The sequence below is a fragment of the Patella vulgata genome, chromosome 1 (genome assembly GCF_932274485.2).
Source record: "Patella vulgata chromosome 1, xgPatVulg1.2, whole genome shotgun sequence".
NCBI classification, from domain to species: Eukaryota; Metazoa; Mollusca; class Gastropoda; family Patellidae; genus Patella; species Patella vulgata.
The window spans coordinates 31358002-31374980 of record NC_065879.2 but is presented as its reverse complement, the minus strand read 5'-3'; the positions used below and the strand labels follow the sequence as shown (position 1 = coordinate 31374980).

At 34.9% G+C, this 16979-nt stretch overlaps 1 protein-coding gene across 1 annotated transcript; it reads left to right on the top strand.

Annotated features, from left to right (window-relative positions):
• The first annotated feature begins 104 nt into the window (after positions 1-104).
• Positions 105-2534, top strand: LOC126825446 (V-type proton ATPase subunit G). The gene is made up of 3 exons (XM_050555123.1): positions 105-261; positions 825-925; positions 1285-2534. The coding sequence occupies exons 1-3, from the start codon at positions 180-182 to the stop codon at positions 1450-1452; spliced, it is 351 nt and encodes a 116-aa protein (XP_050411080.1). The 5' UTR covers positions 105-179; the 3' UTR covers positions 1453-2534.
• The last annotated feature ends 14445 nt before the right edge of the window (positions 2535-16979 follow it).

Sequence of the window (16979 nt, the reverse complement as noted above, 5' to 3'; positions counted from 1 at the left end):
TAAATATTTCTAATTTAAATACAATTTTCCGAAATGTAACCATTATCAATTCATCCACCTTTAGATAAATAAATTAAATAACTAAAACTAAATGTATAGTAATACGAAACTCTAGTATAGTGATATAAGTTGGCTTTGTATGTTTGACATAAAAGTCACATGATATAAGAATCCTCAAAATGGCGAGTCAGACACAGGGTATTCAGCAACTCTTAGCCGCAGAAAAGAAAGCTGCCGAAAAAGTATCCGATGCAAGAAGGAGTGAGTCTATTTATTATAGAAGAATTCAGTTATTTGACTATCACATTGATGCTAAAATTGTATTATTGGCAAAAATCTACGTTGAATTATTTTGTCCAAATGAACATGAAGGTATTTCATGTCAGTCACTTGACAACTCAGGCATCTTCCTGCACTTGTGGCGATTATAATTCATACGTCCTATTTGACTTTCAATTTTATTAGGCCTAGCATAGGGAAGGTGAATTATTTTATAAAAAGTATTTGTGTTCTTAGTAATTATTTATTAATGATCCTTTGTATAATAAAGAACTACAATTGTTATATTGCCTGAGAAAAGAAATGGATGAACTAATTTAGTAGGCCTAATGAACATTTCAAATTTTCAATTGTTTTATAGAATGTGAAAAATTCCAGAAAAATAATGTAATTATTTAGGAAAGACAGAACAGCACTGTTTCCCCTGTGACCTTTAATAAGATTTGCAATAATAAGAGTTACCAGAACAGAAATAGCAAGGCAGTGTCCCATTACCGAATATTATGTAAATTTTACCGATCATTTATATATTTATTTTTTTTAAGGAAAGGCTAACCGACTAAAGCAAGCCAAGAAAGAAGCTGATACAGAAATCAATACATATAAAACCGAGAGAGAAAGACAATATAAAGATTATGAAGCAAAGGTACTGAATTAATATACACACAGTAAAATGGCAAGCATAATTCGCTCGCGTCAGTAAAATAAATGCAGACCAATTTATGCTAGCAGTAGTGTAGTTATTTCTCCAAGTACGGCATTTTAAACTGTTTATTTTTATTGATGGCAGTGAGTATTTTGTTACAGCATTTCTTGTGTGCATAACAATGTAACATTTACCTGCAGATAACTATAATCAATAATTTTACAAATGTTTTAATCAGTAATAAATGTACATATTGGTAGTGGTATGGAAATCTACTATCTTCATGTATATTGTTCAGTATGGATTTTGTTAAATATTAATTTTAATTGAGCAAAATATCTTTCCTTTTCTTTTTTCAGGTCTTGGGGTCAAGAGGTGATATGGAAACCAAAATAGAAATAAGCACCAAACAAAAGATCCATGACTTAAGTGAAAGTGTTAAGAGGAATAAGGAGTCTGCATTGACAAGTTTATTAAACATAGTCTATGAGATTAATCCAGAGCTACACGAAAATCTTAAACTTTAGATACAACAAATATGCATAGATCAAAATTAAAAGTAGTATAAATATTACTCTTTCTTGTGGAGTAATTAGATTATATTAGTAAAATAGATCTAAACTTCTAAATTATATAGTGCTTTCTTTCCCAACTATCCTATATTTGCTCACCCAACCCTTTGCAATTAGTAAGCATTTGATCACCTGTTATGAGAGTGAATATAAGTATTTATGTTTTATTTAATCATATCTAAATAAATATTATAGTCTACATTTTAAAGTTTCTAGTCCCAAAATGGTATCGGTTATTTGTTTTTTTCCTTGAAAAATATTAATTGTAATAATAATGTCAGCTATCTGCTAATTAACATGTGTGAATGGAACATAATTTTTTATAATCGCTTCTTAAAAGATTTTGGGTTGACTACTCTTTGTTATATTGCTTTGTTAAAGAGCAGGGTTTCTTTCTATTTAAATTACAGAATGTCTATACAAAAATGTAACCGGATGAGAACTAGTGAAACAGTTACTATGTATGTAATGTACGAACTACGAAGCCATTCACAATACCTAGAAAGGGTAACTGCCATTTTGGTTTACACTATAGCCCTTCATTTCAGTCTTATTTGCATAATTTAACTCTTACATAAGCACACAGCTAAATTATGTATTATACCGCACGTCACTTTCAAAATGCATATGTACATGCATTGTTCCATGTTAGATTACGACTTATTACCAAATCCTGTTTGTGTGAATAGGGGTTCTCATATTAGCAATGGCTGTGATTCTTGTAACAAAGGTATGAAATATATATATATATATATACATGTATTCATTTATAGTATGGTTGTTAAACATTATCATCCAACTCATTTTAAATTATGATTTATTCTTACAAAACAATGATAACAATTTGTGTGAAATTAATGTTGATGTTTCGTTAAAGTTTTAAAACATGATATTTAATGACTGTCATATACTGACATTTATCTTTCCAAATGGTGTACATTTAATTAGTAATTTTGTTTGATTGGTATGTATAATGAATTCTGTGTGTATAACTGGTGTAATGTATAGGCTATGATAATAAACTGAATATAACTAGGTATAGTTTGTTTTTATACACCCACATTTTTTTATCCGATTTTGATTAAACTTGAAATGTAATATTATAATCCAAAGATCTTAGTTCCTTTCGATATTTGCGCATATGATTTTACGAAAAATCACGTTTTTAGCTTATCGACCCTCTAGAGGTCACAATTTTTATCCGATTTTAAAAAACGTGTAAACATATCACAGTTACACCCTAATGACAGTTAAAATCGAATTTTGTGAAAATCGGACTGAAAGGGCCCGACAAAATGGCCACTCCTTGTATGCAAATACCAAGGTTGTGGACCCTCTAGAAATCAAAATTTTTACCAGATTTTGATGAAACTTAAATATATATCTTTATATACCAAATATCTCGGTCCCTTACAATATTCGCACATTTCAGACCATAACTTCCTGGATTATGGCCCCTGATTTTACCAGAAAATGCTTATTTTTTTTTTAGTTTGTTCTGTCTGTATCCATCTCTTGCAAAATGTGGACGTATCTTGCCCTGCAACCGCTGGTTTGACTATTTGGGGGGAAGGAGGGGTATCCACCCAATATAATATGGAAGTATATTGTTGTCACCTTTGTCTTAATCCATTGATTAGTCGGTTGTCTGTAATTATAAAAGGAAGACATATCTACTTTAAGCCTGTCTGCTGCTTGTTCAAAGTATTTGACACTTTTTATACGCCCACATTTTCATGTGGACGTATATTGTCGTCGCCCCTGTCCGTCCACAATTGTTTGTGAACAGTCTACAGGTCACAATTTTTATCCGATTTCAATGAAACTTGAAATATAGGTTTATCACCCTAAGATCTCGGTTCCTTTCGATATTGGCATCTATCAGACCGTAACTTCATGGATTATGGCCCCTGATTGTACGAAAAATCACGTTTTTGGCTTGTGAACACTGTAGAGGTCACAATTTTTATCCGATTTTGTTGAAACTTGAAATGTAAGTTTATAACCCAAAGATCTCGGTTCCTTTCGATATTCGCGCATATCGGACCGTAATTTCCTGAATTATGGCCCCTGATTGTACGAAAAATCGCATTTTTAGCTTGTGGACCCTATAGAGGTCATAATTTTTATCCGATTTAAAAAAACGTATTATTATATCACCGTTACACCCTAAGGACGACTGAGTTTGAATTTCATGAAAATCGGCCCAAAATTGACAGACAAAATGGCCGCCGTTCATTCTCAAATAGCGTAAAAATATGGTATATCAAGGTTGTGGACCCTATAGAGGTCACAATTTTTATCCGATTTTGTTGAAACTTGAAATATAAGTTTATAACCCAAAGATCTCGGTTCCTTTCAATATTTGCCCATATCGGACCGTAACTTCCTGAATTATGGCCCCTGATTGTACGAAAAATCATGTTTTTAGCTTGTGGACCCATTAGAGGTCATAATTTTTATCCGATTTAAAAAACCGTCTTATTATATTACCGTTCCACCCTAAGGACAGTTGAGTTTGAATTTTGTGAAAATCGCTCTAAAATTGACAGACAAAATGTCCGCCGTTCGTTCTCAAATAGCGTAAAATATGGTATATCAAGGTTGTGGACCCTATAGAGGTCACAATTTTTATCCGATTTTGTTGAAACTTGAAATGTAAGTTTATAACACAAAGATCTCAGTTCCTTTCGATATATGCGCATATCGAATTGTAATTTCCTGAATTATGGCCCTTGATTGTAGGAAAAATCACTTTCTTGTTAGCTTGTTCTCTATCCATCTCTCGAAAATGTGGGCGTATCCTGCATGGCAGCCGCTGGTATTTATTTTTTTTTTCATACAGGCTGAAATCCTAGATACAAAAAATTACATTATGTATTGATATACATAACTGAAGAGAAATGATTCCCAATAAATTGTGATTATTCAGATTAAATTTGAACTAAGGCCATACAAAATAAATATTTTGGTCTTCAGACAACAGGTCTGTAAGTAGCGAGGGGGGAGGCAAGGGGAACAAATTGGTGGGCCAATAATATAATTGTCCTGGCGCCTATAATGCCGAGTGAGATTTGATAGACGCCAACGAATGAATTGGTCACACTCTAACCCGATTCCAAACTCTTCATTTTTATCATATATTATTATAGGTACGTTAAAGATGTATTCCTCCCTTCAAATTTTTATAATATTCATATCAAAACATCATAATACGCCAATATCGCAAATTCAGCCTCAAAATTGAAATTTCACGTTGGTTTCAGGTGCAAACCCTATTTTCCCAAATTTTCTGGGAGAGAGCACCGTAGACACTTTTCTGAAGGCAGGCATGTCCATGGTACTGTTTGCCGTGGACCGTTAAGTGTAGGTACATTGGGCTATATTGTGCCAAACATAATTGGGATTTTTTTGATACAAACTTGAGAAATGAGACTATACCACATTTCTAAATTCATTTTAAAAAGATGTGTAGAGCTTTTTCCTGTAACCAGGGTAAAATATTTATGCGGCAATTAATGAGACTGTTTTCATTTTTTAACATAAAAACTTGTCATGAAACCCTTTTTAAGTGATGTGGGATTCAGTGCCCTAGTAACCGGTGGCAGGAGCCCCTATGCTTCACGTTTCTTTGGGCCTCTCGACCTCCACCAACGCCTCCCTACAGTTTGTGACAAGTCAGTCTCTAACCAAATGTAGGCCTACACTGCATTTCATTGTTATAATGGTTTGAAGTATTCCCAATGCAATAAAGGTCCCCTTATTGTCACCTATTTTGTGACTTAGTCACACATCTGGTTCATTCATATGAACAATTTCCTCCTGGAAGCTACTATTGGAGTCTACCGGGTAGGTTTTCACCAGCCTCCTTGCCACATTCCTCAGTTGGCCACCGTTTAAAAGGATGCTTGGGGTTGTCCCCTGCTCTTGGTCTGCGTCAAGCGGTAGTATCAAAGAACCAGAATAGTTTACCTGTGCGGCATATTGTAGTTATTTCCCTTGTGTTGCGCGGCTTGTCAGGCAACCGATGTCTGCCGGTAGACCATACAAACGACTTTGGGTAACCAGATACTTAACCTTCTGAATTTAGATTTTATTTTTTTATTATCCACCAACTTTAATCCCCTTTATGATATCCGCTAAATTAATATAATAATAATAATAGTGTGTATTTATAATGCGCACATTCCATTCATGTATGCTCATGGCTCTTCACATATAGCCTACATATAATGGAAGAAGTTAGTATGATAAAGTAAATAGATATGTCTTTAATTGAGACTTGAAAGATTCCAAACTTTTGAAATTCTTAATTCCTAAAGGCAGAGAGTTCCATAGGATTGGTATTATGTAGGAGAAGGCTCCGTGTCTCAATGATTAAAGTTTATAAGTAGGTACAGTTAAAAGATATCCATTCTGCAATTGAATGTTCTTTGTGGTTTGTAGTCACAGGCACTTGAAGGGATTAAATTAAAACTTCTTACTACTGCTTGACTATATTATTATAGTATATCTTCTTACTACTGCTTGACTATATATTATTATAGTATATACTATAATAAAATACATGTAGTCAAGCAGTAGTAAGAAGTTTTATTTTAATCCCTTCAAGTACCTGTGTTTGAAGTTTGTTAGCAGGCTACTTAGATAAATAGGCGCAGTTCCCTTAAGGCATTTATAAGCTATACAAAGAAGTTTAAATTTAATCCTGCTTTGGGTTGGAAGCCAATGAAGGTCTTTCAGGAGTGGTGTTATGTGATTTCTGGTGGACTCAAAAACAGTTCGAGCTGCGGTGTTTTGTACTAGCTGTAATTTATTAATAAGTTTTTGATTGACACCCGAGAGAAGACTATTGCAGTAATCAATTCTTGATCAGTGTATGGGCAGCATCTTTGGAGATTAGATTGAGAATTTGAAGAATGGATCGCAGTGAAAAACTTAACTGCACACTTAAAATATGGAATACCAACATTAGCCAAAAAGCATGAATAACCTACACTGCCAAAAATCACGAATTACTCACGTCGCACGCAAGTTATGTCTCCTTAAGAGCACCACTATATTCTATTAAAATCTTAGTTGTCATTACTAGGAGAATGTTTGTCGAAATATTACATTGTAACGCACGAAAATAGTATGACTATAATTTATGATAAATTATGATGGTACGCATCCGTTACCGGAACAGCTGTTTTCCTATAGATGTTTTTTTTTTCAAAAACAATAGATTTCGATAGCAGTTATCGAATAGTGACAGTATAATGATGGATATTGTAAACGTTATTATAACGAATAGAAAATAACATGTTAGCAATATGCAGGGCTATTGACTTTAAAGTTAAACTGAACAAATCATTCGGTGTTGTTTATCAATTCATAGAAATTGTGTCAGTTCCTAAACTTAGGAATCCCAAGGCCTGGCCATGACGGTACATTGTAAATCGTTGGTTGAACGCATGGAGGTGTATATATTGATATACACCTCTATGGCTGCACGCTTCGGTCAGCAGTCATCATCATATGTTTGTGAATTTATACAAACGAAGACAAGAACATGCAGCAATCAAAACCTCAAATATGTACATTGTATATGGGAATGAATTGCAAAACATAAAACCATGCCTTGCTTCTCGCGGCCGTATTAATATTTTCTGAAATTTACAATTACGGGCCTGCTACTACATAGTATACTCCGGTTATAAGAAGTCATTATAATCTCACTTAAAGTAGCTAAGTCTCTAACTCAATATCATCAAAAATCTTCGACATTGAAAACACGAATTATTTGTCAATTCAAATCAACATTGGTCTTGTGATCTTACAGGGAAAAGATGGGCTTCTGATATCCAATATTCAAGACAAAATAAACATTTTACCATTGGTACATTTTGAACAAGGGACTCAAAGAACGCCACTAGACATATTCAACAAGTCATGTCAAATGGTGACGCTATATTCTTATCTGGAGAGCATGCGCAATAAATATCATCGGTGTAGACTGGAATAACCAGACGCTAAAGATTGCCATTCAGTTGAGACTTCTGGCGTATTTCGCCGAACATAGCTGATCAGAAATTACAGTAAAAACAGAAACGGTTGAATGTTAATCAGTTTATATACATTCACTTTACAATATTATATGCGTTGAGACCCATTTGTGTCAATTTCTAGGTCCCAAATATTAGCGATTTAGCTCCTTTAACTTTAAAGTACCTCCCATAGGTCACTTACAGTTAAGTGGATTTTTCTCACTTAAACTGGCCTTTGAATGCCACTAAAAGACTAAACAGTTATAAGTTAAGACAACTTAACTCTTAAGGGAAAATTCGATCCTTAACACTGCCTTTGCAGGCTTTGAATACCACATACCCTTAACTTATAGGAAGTTACGTATATTTAGGTAAAATCTAGTAGTTAAAGATACATTATGTAAGATTTAGATAAAGAACTAGCCATTCTTGCTTTAATAGTTCGAAAGTAGATGATGTAAAATGAATAATTTGAAGGTTTGACAGACGTGTGCAATAATTTCAACCACCGTACTGGTTGATCGAAGCTAAGTCTCGGTCCTCCATATTTGATTATATCAAAGTGTCGCTGAACCATTCTAATCTATTTAATATCGGCGAAATCTGATGCCATCGACAGTTGATTAAGGCCTGGATCATTTAATTAATGTCTAATTAATACTTTAGAAAACATTTCAGGCATAAAGAAAGACCCGCAATAGGCAGATTTAGCTCTTGCATAATGCATGTTTAAGTGACTATCTTAGACTTAAACATGCATTATGCAAGAGCAAAATCTGCTTATTACAAGTCTTTCTTTCATTTCTTTAGGCCTGAAATGTTATCTAAATTATCAATTAGTCATTAATTAACTTATCCAGACCATAATCAACTTTAGATGGCCTCGCTAGCCTGTGATCTTAAGTGGATTGTGAACCGATTTACTGCATAACTTTCCTTCTCGATTAAACGATTAAATAGATAATCGAGACTATGCTGTTTATCGTACTGACTTTAGTAATGATGACCGAGGCTAGGCAGAAATTTCATTCGCTTAGTTTTCGGTTCATAGTGGATCAATTTGAATGAAATTTTCAGCAAATTGCCTTTACGTTATCTAGTTTTTAACTATTATAATGACGGCCAACTCGTTATCGAATCTCCCATAATGTATCTTTAAGATATCCTTTGTATACGGACCCTGATCTATAGTCTTATACTCTCTGGTCACTATTTTTCATATATATTTAGCCAGGTGTGCCACTATTTTGTCTTGTGTTCCAAGGTGTGCCGTTGGCAAAAAGAGGTTGAGAACCACTGCCTTATATCCTAAGGATGACCTCTATTATCTTTTGGTGCATGACCGTGTCTGTGTGTTGCCAAATTGCCGCAATTTTTAACAGATCCTTTTTAAAACTTTGCATACCTATTCTTTATACCCTAATGATGATCAATATTGTTTTTGATGATGCCCGATCCCCAGAGACAGAGCCACACCCATTTTTCTCTGTGTTTTGCCTACGGGTCCCAATTCTTTATGGATCGTCTTGTATTCCTTATAGCCTAAGGATGGCAACTATTGATTTTGGTGCATGTGCCTGTACCGTGTACAGGCCGCAATTCTGAATGGATCATCTTGGAACTTGGCACGCACATACCACATAGCCTATTGATTTTGGTGCATGCCCCGAAACCCAGGGGCCAAGCCACGCCCAGTTTTTTGTTATTATTTTGTCTGTAAATAATCCACAGGTTGCAATTATTAACAGATTTTCATCCAATTCGGCATGAGCCATCACAGGGTTGCACCTATTTGTATTGTTCCATATCCAACCCACAGGTGTCGAGCCACGCCCAATTTTTGTGTCATCTACAGACTGCAATTCTGAATGGATCATCTTGGAACTTTGCATGTTTATTCCTTATACCGTAAAGACAGCAATTATGTATTTCGGTGCATGTCCCGACCCTCAGGAATGTGGACGTATATTGCAGCGGTACCGATGCTTTTGTATTTCTTTTAGTCCCTAATTGACGAGACTACTATACCGAGAATTTGATACGGAATGTCTGTGCGCTTGTGCACATTTTAAGAATGTAAATATTCAAGAAAAAAGTGATTTAAAACAATAACTAAAATATATTTCTACTTTGGTAGGGAAAGTTATCGAAAGTGTCGTAATAAAGAATATATTTTCGGTAAGTGGGGTTAATTGAAAAATACATAACCTTTCCAGAATATAAATCACCCCCCCCCCCCCGCACCATCACCCCCCACCCACCCGGGACATTATTTCCACTAAACGGAATCAATATAATTCAATCAGCCTGGCGATCAAAAGTTACTCTATTCTCTTGGGGGGGGGGGGGGCAATGGTATAAGGCGGGCGCTTTAAATCATAAGGTCTTGCCACTGAGTCAAGCGGTTTGACTTCGATTCCCTGCTTGTTTTCCTCCCACTCCTAAAGCCCCGTGTGCACAAGCGAATAATTATTAAAATTTAATGGAGCCACATATTGGTCCCGAAGTGACCTAGTTTGTGTCGAGTGGACGGTAAAACCCATTTCTCTCCAACCCCTCCTATATACACAAGCGAATAATTGTTGAAATAAAATGGAACCATATGTGGCCTAGTCTGTTTCGAGTTTCGAGTGGACGTTAAACCCCATTTCTCTACGACCCCTCCTATCTACGGAATGCACGGATTTGGGTGGGATTGCTTTTCCTTATCTCGTGGTGGTCATTTCTCTCTTTAAATGTTTTCGTACTGATTACCTCTGAAGGGCTCATATAATTGCTCTTCAGCTTCATAGGAATTCTAAATGACATGAAAATCGTTAGTGTAACCGTTACCGCTCTTTATTTATGTCGGATCCTTTATTCTTCAAATCCTTTTATATGGATTGTGTTAAGCTGTTCTATCAAAATTGGTGGACACCTACATTGTCCTTTAAGTAGAGAATTTAAAACCATACACAATTGAAAACACGTATATTTTTTTTTTTAAAAATGGACAAACATTATTATAATGGATCAATTCTAACTTTAATTATCGCCTATATCAGTTTGGAAACTATATTATATACATCTATATTATATTGGCAACGGCATAACTTGTTCTGTATTTTTTTGGTATGCATGTTATGCATCATAGTGTAAAAGAGCTAGAAATCTTAATATTAAAACAGAATACATTGATCGGTGACGAATAAGATTTAAAAGAAACACCTCCATTTATGTTGACCTCGGTCCACTACGTCTTTGCAGATGAAACTAATAAATTCCTTTTTAAGGTCAATGTTATATTATTTGCCTAAAAAAGTTACATTGTATAAGATCTTATTCATTTTCATTTTATTGCCCACAAAATACTGCCAGTCTTATTCTGATTAATGATATAATAATTTCTTGTAAGGAACAGATGGTATCAACAAGAACCTTCAAAACAAAAAAACATATAACTTCCTTTAATATTTTTTCATAAAATATAAATTTAATTAAAAAAAAAATGCAACCTGCAATCTTATGAATATTCAAGATCAGGATTCTATTTCTTAACAATTTTATCTTATAATCGATTTAAATAGTTTAGCTCAAAAACAATACCAGAAACGTAATTTATGATTTTTAGTTCCCGTCGATTTTCAACCAGTAGTTAAAATGAATGACAATCAATAGATTATATTATTATACCACCCAAACTGAACATATTTATATCATCGTGGAACTCCACAGGTTAAATCAACAGGAGTAGAGACACAATCATGAATTGCATCACTTTGACTTCTGTTTAATGGATATGGCCAGAGCCAACCCAATGCAATACTAGAGATCCCATAGTCATCTTTTGGACACAAAAGTAGATTATCGTGGTTAGTGGTATCAAATGCTGCACTCAACTCAAGTAGTACCAAAAGTGCACGATTGATACTGTCAATACCAATACGTAAGTCATTGGACACACGAAGAAGAGCGGATTCTGTACAGTGGAATGGAAGATAAACAGGGTTTGAAAGGGTTGTGTAGTGACAGATGTTCTGAAAGAAGAGGACAGACTGCACGGAATGGTTGATGCCCGGCGGTAGTTCCTTAACTTTTCAAAATTAGGACGCGGTTCCTTCAGCAACGGTTTGACGGGAGCTGTTTTGAATAGTGTTGGCATTCTTGCTTCAGTTATACTCAGGTTAACTAATTGTGTAATAACAGTCAGAAAGACGTCGATATAGTCAAAAATCAGTGTTGGTGGGACAGAATCAAGCTTACAATTAAAGTTGGTTTTGACCTTTTTAAAAAACATCAACCTCAGTAAGAGTTGCAAACTCAGCTAAAGACCCCGTCTGAAATCTTTAAGCTCGTTCTGATATACTGGCAAACTATTGAAAGCGCCAAGAAAGTATATATAAAGACCCTAAATAAACTACATGTAGTTAAACGGAAAGATGATTTCTTCCACTAATCTCAAACACCAAAGATAATACGCCGTCTGCATAACAAAGTTTCAATTACTAGATGAAGAAGTGCCGGTAGTCTAAATCTGACGATTGTCTACAAAACGCCATCTTATTTCTCCCTAGTGGATCTATTTCTTGTGTAAACTAATCATTAACTTGCTTCGTTGTCATTCTAGCGATAACCCCAAAATAATCCGCTTAAAGTCCTCGGCAGCCTCAGCCATTCCCTGATTTAGTTGCGACTATGTTTAAATTTAATTCCACGTTAAGCAATTTGAAGGGAGCAGATTTGGTCATCTTCATTCTAATCACAGATGTCTTGTGATCTCGCGAGAATTGGTCATGGTATAACGAGATTAGCGACCCAGCAATCAGTTAAAATCTGGTTAAAGATTGAGCGTTTAGTGTCCCGTGTCGTGTTCACCCTGTCTAAATACACCAAATACAAAATTAGCCTGCTGTTCGCCCCAGGATATTGGAATATTTACTAATTATCATACAAGTTTGATTTTCTATGTTATGGAGTCAAGTCAAGAGGCGCATTAGCATCCCATGCAACGCTAGCTAGGCTATATATATTAAACAATGGTCTTTATTACTCGCACGTATATTTTCTTTTTCCGGTGCAACTGATTTCTTTTAATCCACAAGTTATTTGGTGTTTGATATAATAGTCATATGACCACGGGACCATGTTTGTGGAGTGACAATGGGATGATCTGAGGTGGAATTAAATTGACACTAACATGGGATAGCCCATGCTTTGGCATCAGTGCAACTACGTTGACCATCCTGCACATAATAGCAATTATTCATGGAATTTTAACGAAAATCTTTGAATAATTAAACTATGTAGATTGAGTTCACACATCGTAGGCCTAATCTACAGACATGGCAGAAATAACAATTTAATAAACCTTTAAAACCTTTAACTGTAGGATTTTATACAGCATTTATAGGCAGAGAGAGTAAAAACAAAGCCAAGCATACATTTGGGCCTTTTCTTTTGCTACATATAGGTCTACAGTTTGATGGAAACATTTCGTGATTCTATAATACATTACGTTGAGTCCCCATGGACATATCCATTATTATTCAATGACTTTGTTTGGCGTAACATAACAACTACCGAATTCCACAGTCGATCATATAACATGCTTATGAGATTGTTTATTCTGTAGTATCTTGCATTGTGCTGGCTTACAACTGGCGAGCCTGGGGCAATTGGTCGGTTACAGATACTGGTATACTTATAATTATCGACATACACGAATTCAATTATAGAGGAACTAAGTCAAAGGACGAATAAACAAGAGAACAATTAATGAACAGAACGCTTAACATGAAGATACTTTAATCGTTTATGATTTTTGAACCCACACGTGAGAAAACGAACGTCTCGCGAGACTGACAAATCAAACCCAATTACACGTCCAATCACTCCGCCCGACTGACATAGTGCGGAATGTAAAACTCCCCTAGACTTCTTCGAGTATCGAATTACTGGAGAAATCAGACGAAATTCGTTATGAAAGACATTAATTGAATAACACGTTTCGACGTCCTTTATGGTATTCCTCAACTGACCGATTTGATTGAAAACTCACTTTTGATTTGAGAGTAACCGGATTATTTTTTGATTCCAAACTGAGGCTGAAATCACTATTGAGAAAATGCAGAGCAATCTTTAACAGTCTTGTCGACCACAGTGTTGGAATAATTCTGCCGAATTTAACCCTCTTCACGAGTTTAGTGTTAATCTGTTTATATCGAGGGGAGTTTAACAGTTTGTTTTTTCTGAGTGTTTCATTTCAAGATAGGATAATTCTCCTTAGCGTTCAATTTTTTGCTGGCGTCAACAGACAAATTCGATAAGAGGTAGACGCTAGGTAGAAGAATAGATGAAATTAAAACCTAATATTTAGAATATCACAAACTTAAGAGCTTCGTCTAAGATTTTCAGACGCTTATCAGAGACGGTATAAAACTGAATTCTTGCACCCGTTTCCAATCAAGTTTCCAGCACGTACTTAACAAAACAATAAGAACGTATACAACAAAAAAGGTGTTGTGGTCTATCTCTGAATGACTTGGTTGACCTAATTGTTTAAATACATAAGAAGGCCTAATAATAATATCATTTGAGGAGTTCACATGGATAACAAATTTTTCTTGAAGTATTATAATAGTATGAAATAGTAATAGTTTTAAAGCTTATGTACATTTTCTTGGCGTGGTGTCTTTGTTTTCAACCCAATTAACCATAGCTAATAAATCTTGCTCCAATGCAAATATCTATTGTTATCTGATATTGCTAGTGGTTGTTTCTAACCAAAAAAGCCAATTCATGCTTGTGGAATAAGGTCATTGATGAAGGCGTATCTTTAAAGTCTGGGGCCATAACAGATTTAAAATTCAAACTTATATGATGGTGAATAGGGGTGTCTGTGTTTTCTAATCCAATTAAGCGTTGATAATAGTTCAAAACATTGTTCGAATGACAATATCGATAGTTCTGTGATATTGGTATTGGTTGTTCCTCAAATAACCTCACACAGTTATGGAACAAGAGTATAGACGGAGACGTATCTTTAAAGTCTGGGACAATAACAGATTTAAAACTCAAACTTATAATAATAGATTTAAATGCCATTTAAACTTAGATACTAGTTCAAATCAGTTTTAGAGTGCAAAAATCTACAGTTATCTGATAAGGTATTGGTTGATCCTAACCTAAAAAAAGAACAATTTCCAAGAAAAAAATATGGAAACAGCGCATGGATTATCTAAAAGTCTGTCGCAATAGCAGATTTAAAATTCATCCTTATAATAGTACATATGTTACTTTCAACAAGTTAATTCCTAACTAATGATGGTCAAACCTAACGACAAATACGCATAAAAAATGTGAAATTGGTTTCACTTAATTAGTATTGATTTTGTATGCACGCGGGATCTAAACTATATATGTACATTAAGATATGAAAAGGGACAAATCTTTTCAAAAATCGTTTTTCTTTGAATTTACATGCTTTAATATCTACTGAGCGTTATACATATTAATACTCCAGTAAGCACAAGTTTGATTGGCCATTAGCCTAAAGTCTTATTTGATTCCTTTAGTACGCCAGATTGAAATACAAGTCTCATTAAATATAGCTCATATCATTTTTATAACGGTACAATCTGTTGCTTTGATCCAGTCCCTTGTCCTGAAAACTGATTTTATTAAGTTTGCAAAAAAGCCGTGAATAGATTTTTGCCTCCAAAACGGCAATGTTTGCCATGCGAGGAATGTGAATTGGGCTACATTTGGTACCAAACGTGTTGTTAAAGGAAATGGAACCCCAACCTGGCGGGTCAGGTATATTAGAAGTCGTGCTTAATACAAATCAATCTGAATGTAAGGATAAATAACAGAATTTAACACATCCATCATTTTGAATTTTACAGGTTTAAAGAATCTCGAGGAATTAGTAACTGGGCATTTTTTAGTTATAAGGATTAATAATCGGAGCGGCAATACGAGATTTTCTCAGAATTTCAATACATATTCAAATCGCTATCGTGTCTATCCTGAACCCGGCAATAATCTTAAAGGGACAATAACACTCTTGCTGGCTTGACAGCTCCAGAAAATAAAAAATAGCCTTATTCTAAGTACTAGATGTGTTAGTGTCCTACCTGTTGTGTAAATTATCCATTAAATCCTATTTTACTTGTCCAAAGGGTTCAAAACTATTTTTAAATCCAATTCAAATTTGAAAAGCTTTACGTCAGGCTTTTCAAATCATTTAGTTGAATTTTTCCAATTTTTTAAATTAGGTGTGTTAAGATGAAATTTGTATCATCAATTAATTGGAATATTGTAAAATAGTACAATTTGTTGACTAGAATAAAGATTGGGACATATTATTCTGTTACAAAATTGAGCCTTTAAATGTTATACCATTCCATAAATGAAAGCCTCAACCATGCAGATTTAGTCAAAGATTTCAAATAGGCTTGTATTCTGTCACACCCACCAACAGAAACGCCACCCGATGTAAAATATTGTTTTAAGGGATGAGATTTCAAATGGGAAGATATTTTTGCATTAGAACAAATCTAAATCTCTTAGTTAAATATTTGTGTTGTAATTTTGGATTCAATAACAAAAACTTAAGTGGAAGATACAAATACATAGCCTTTAATTATATCATGACTTATTTTCTCAGGAATCACAAACACATGGAATACCGTGTAGTTTAAATATTGATCCTTTCGACGTGGCATAGGTATCGTAATGACTGCATAGGTTGCGCCATTGTTAGCGTATGTTTATTGTTATGCATTCTGTATGCTTAGTTTGTTCAGCTTTACTAGCAGGTATCTTATTGATTTTAAAAGATCAGTATTGAATAACGATTGTATCCTGATTAGAGATAGAAGATACATCCCATACTGCCAGGGGCAGATTGGGGCCGGAAACCGGCCCGGGCTCCCGTGTTGGAACGGCCCCTTTTACTGACCGCGGAGCCCGGACGGGGGGTCCGGGAGATCTCCCCTTTGAAAATTTTGAAAAATGAACCCCAAATATGCGATTTGGTGGCATATCTGATTATAATCTCTGTCAAATAATATATCTAATAAATCGATTAATCTAGGCCAAAAGCCAGACCTGCAAGTAATATACAACCACCAACCTGTGAAATTATCATATCGTCATATTATTAATTAACGTATTATCATAGTATCGTCAAGAGTCAAGAGAATTTAACTGGTTAAAAAGTGGGACTAGTTGAGAAAATTTGATTAACCAGTTGACGGAGTGGGAGCGGACATGCATAGGCGTACGGGACACAATTCATTTTTGAATTTTTGGAAATGGGAGGTCATTTCCCACAATTTGAGACTATTCCCAACATCCCAATTCTGTAATTTCATCTCTGAAAATAACGAGTTAATAAAAAATGTCAAGGAATGTTGTAACACCAGCCTCAGGAAATCGTCTCGCACTCATATTCAGCCAGCAGACCAGCTA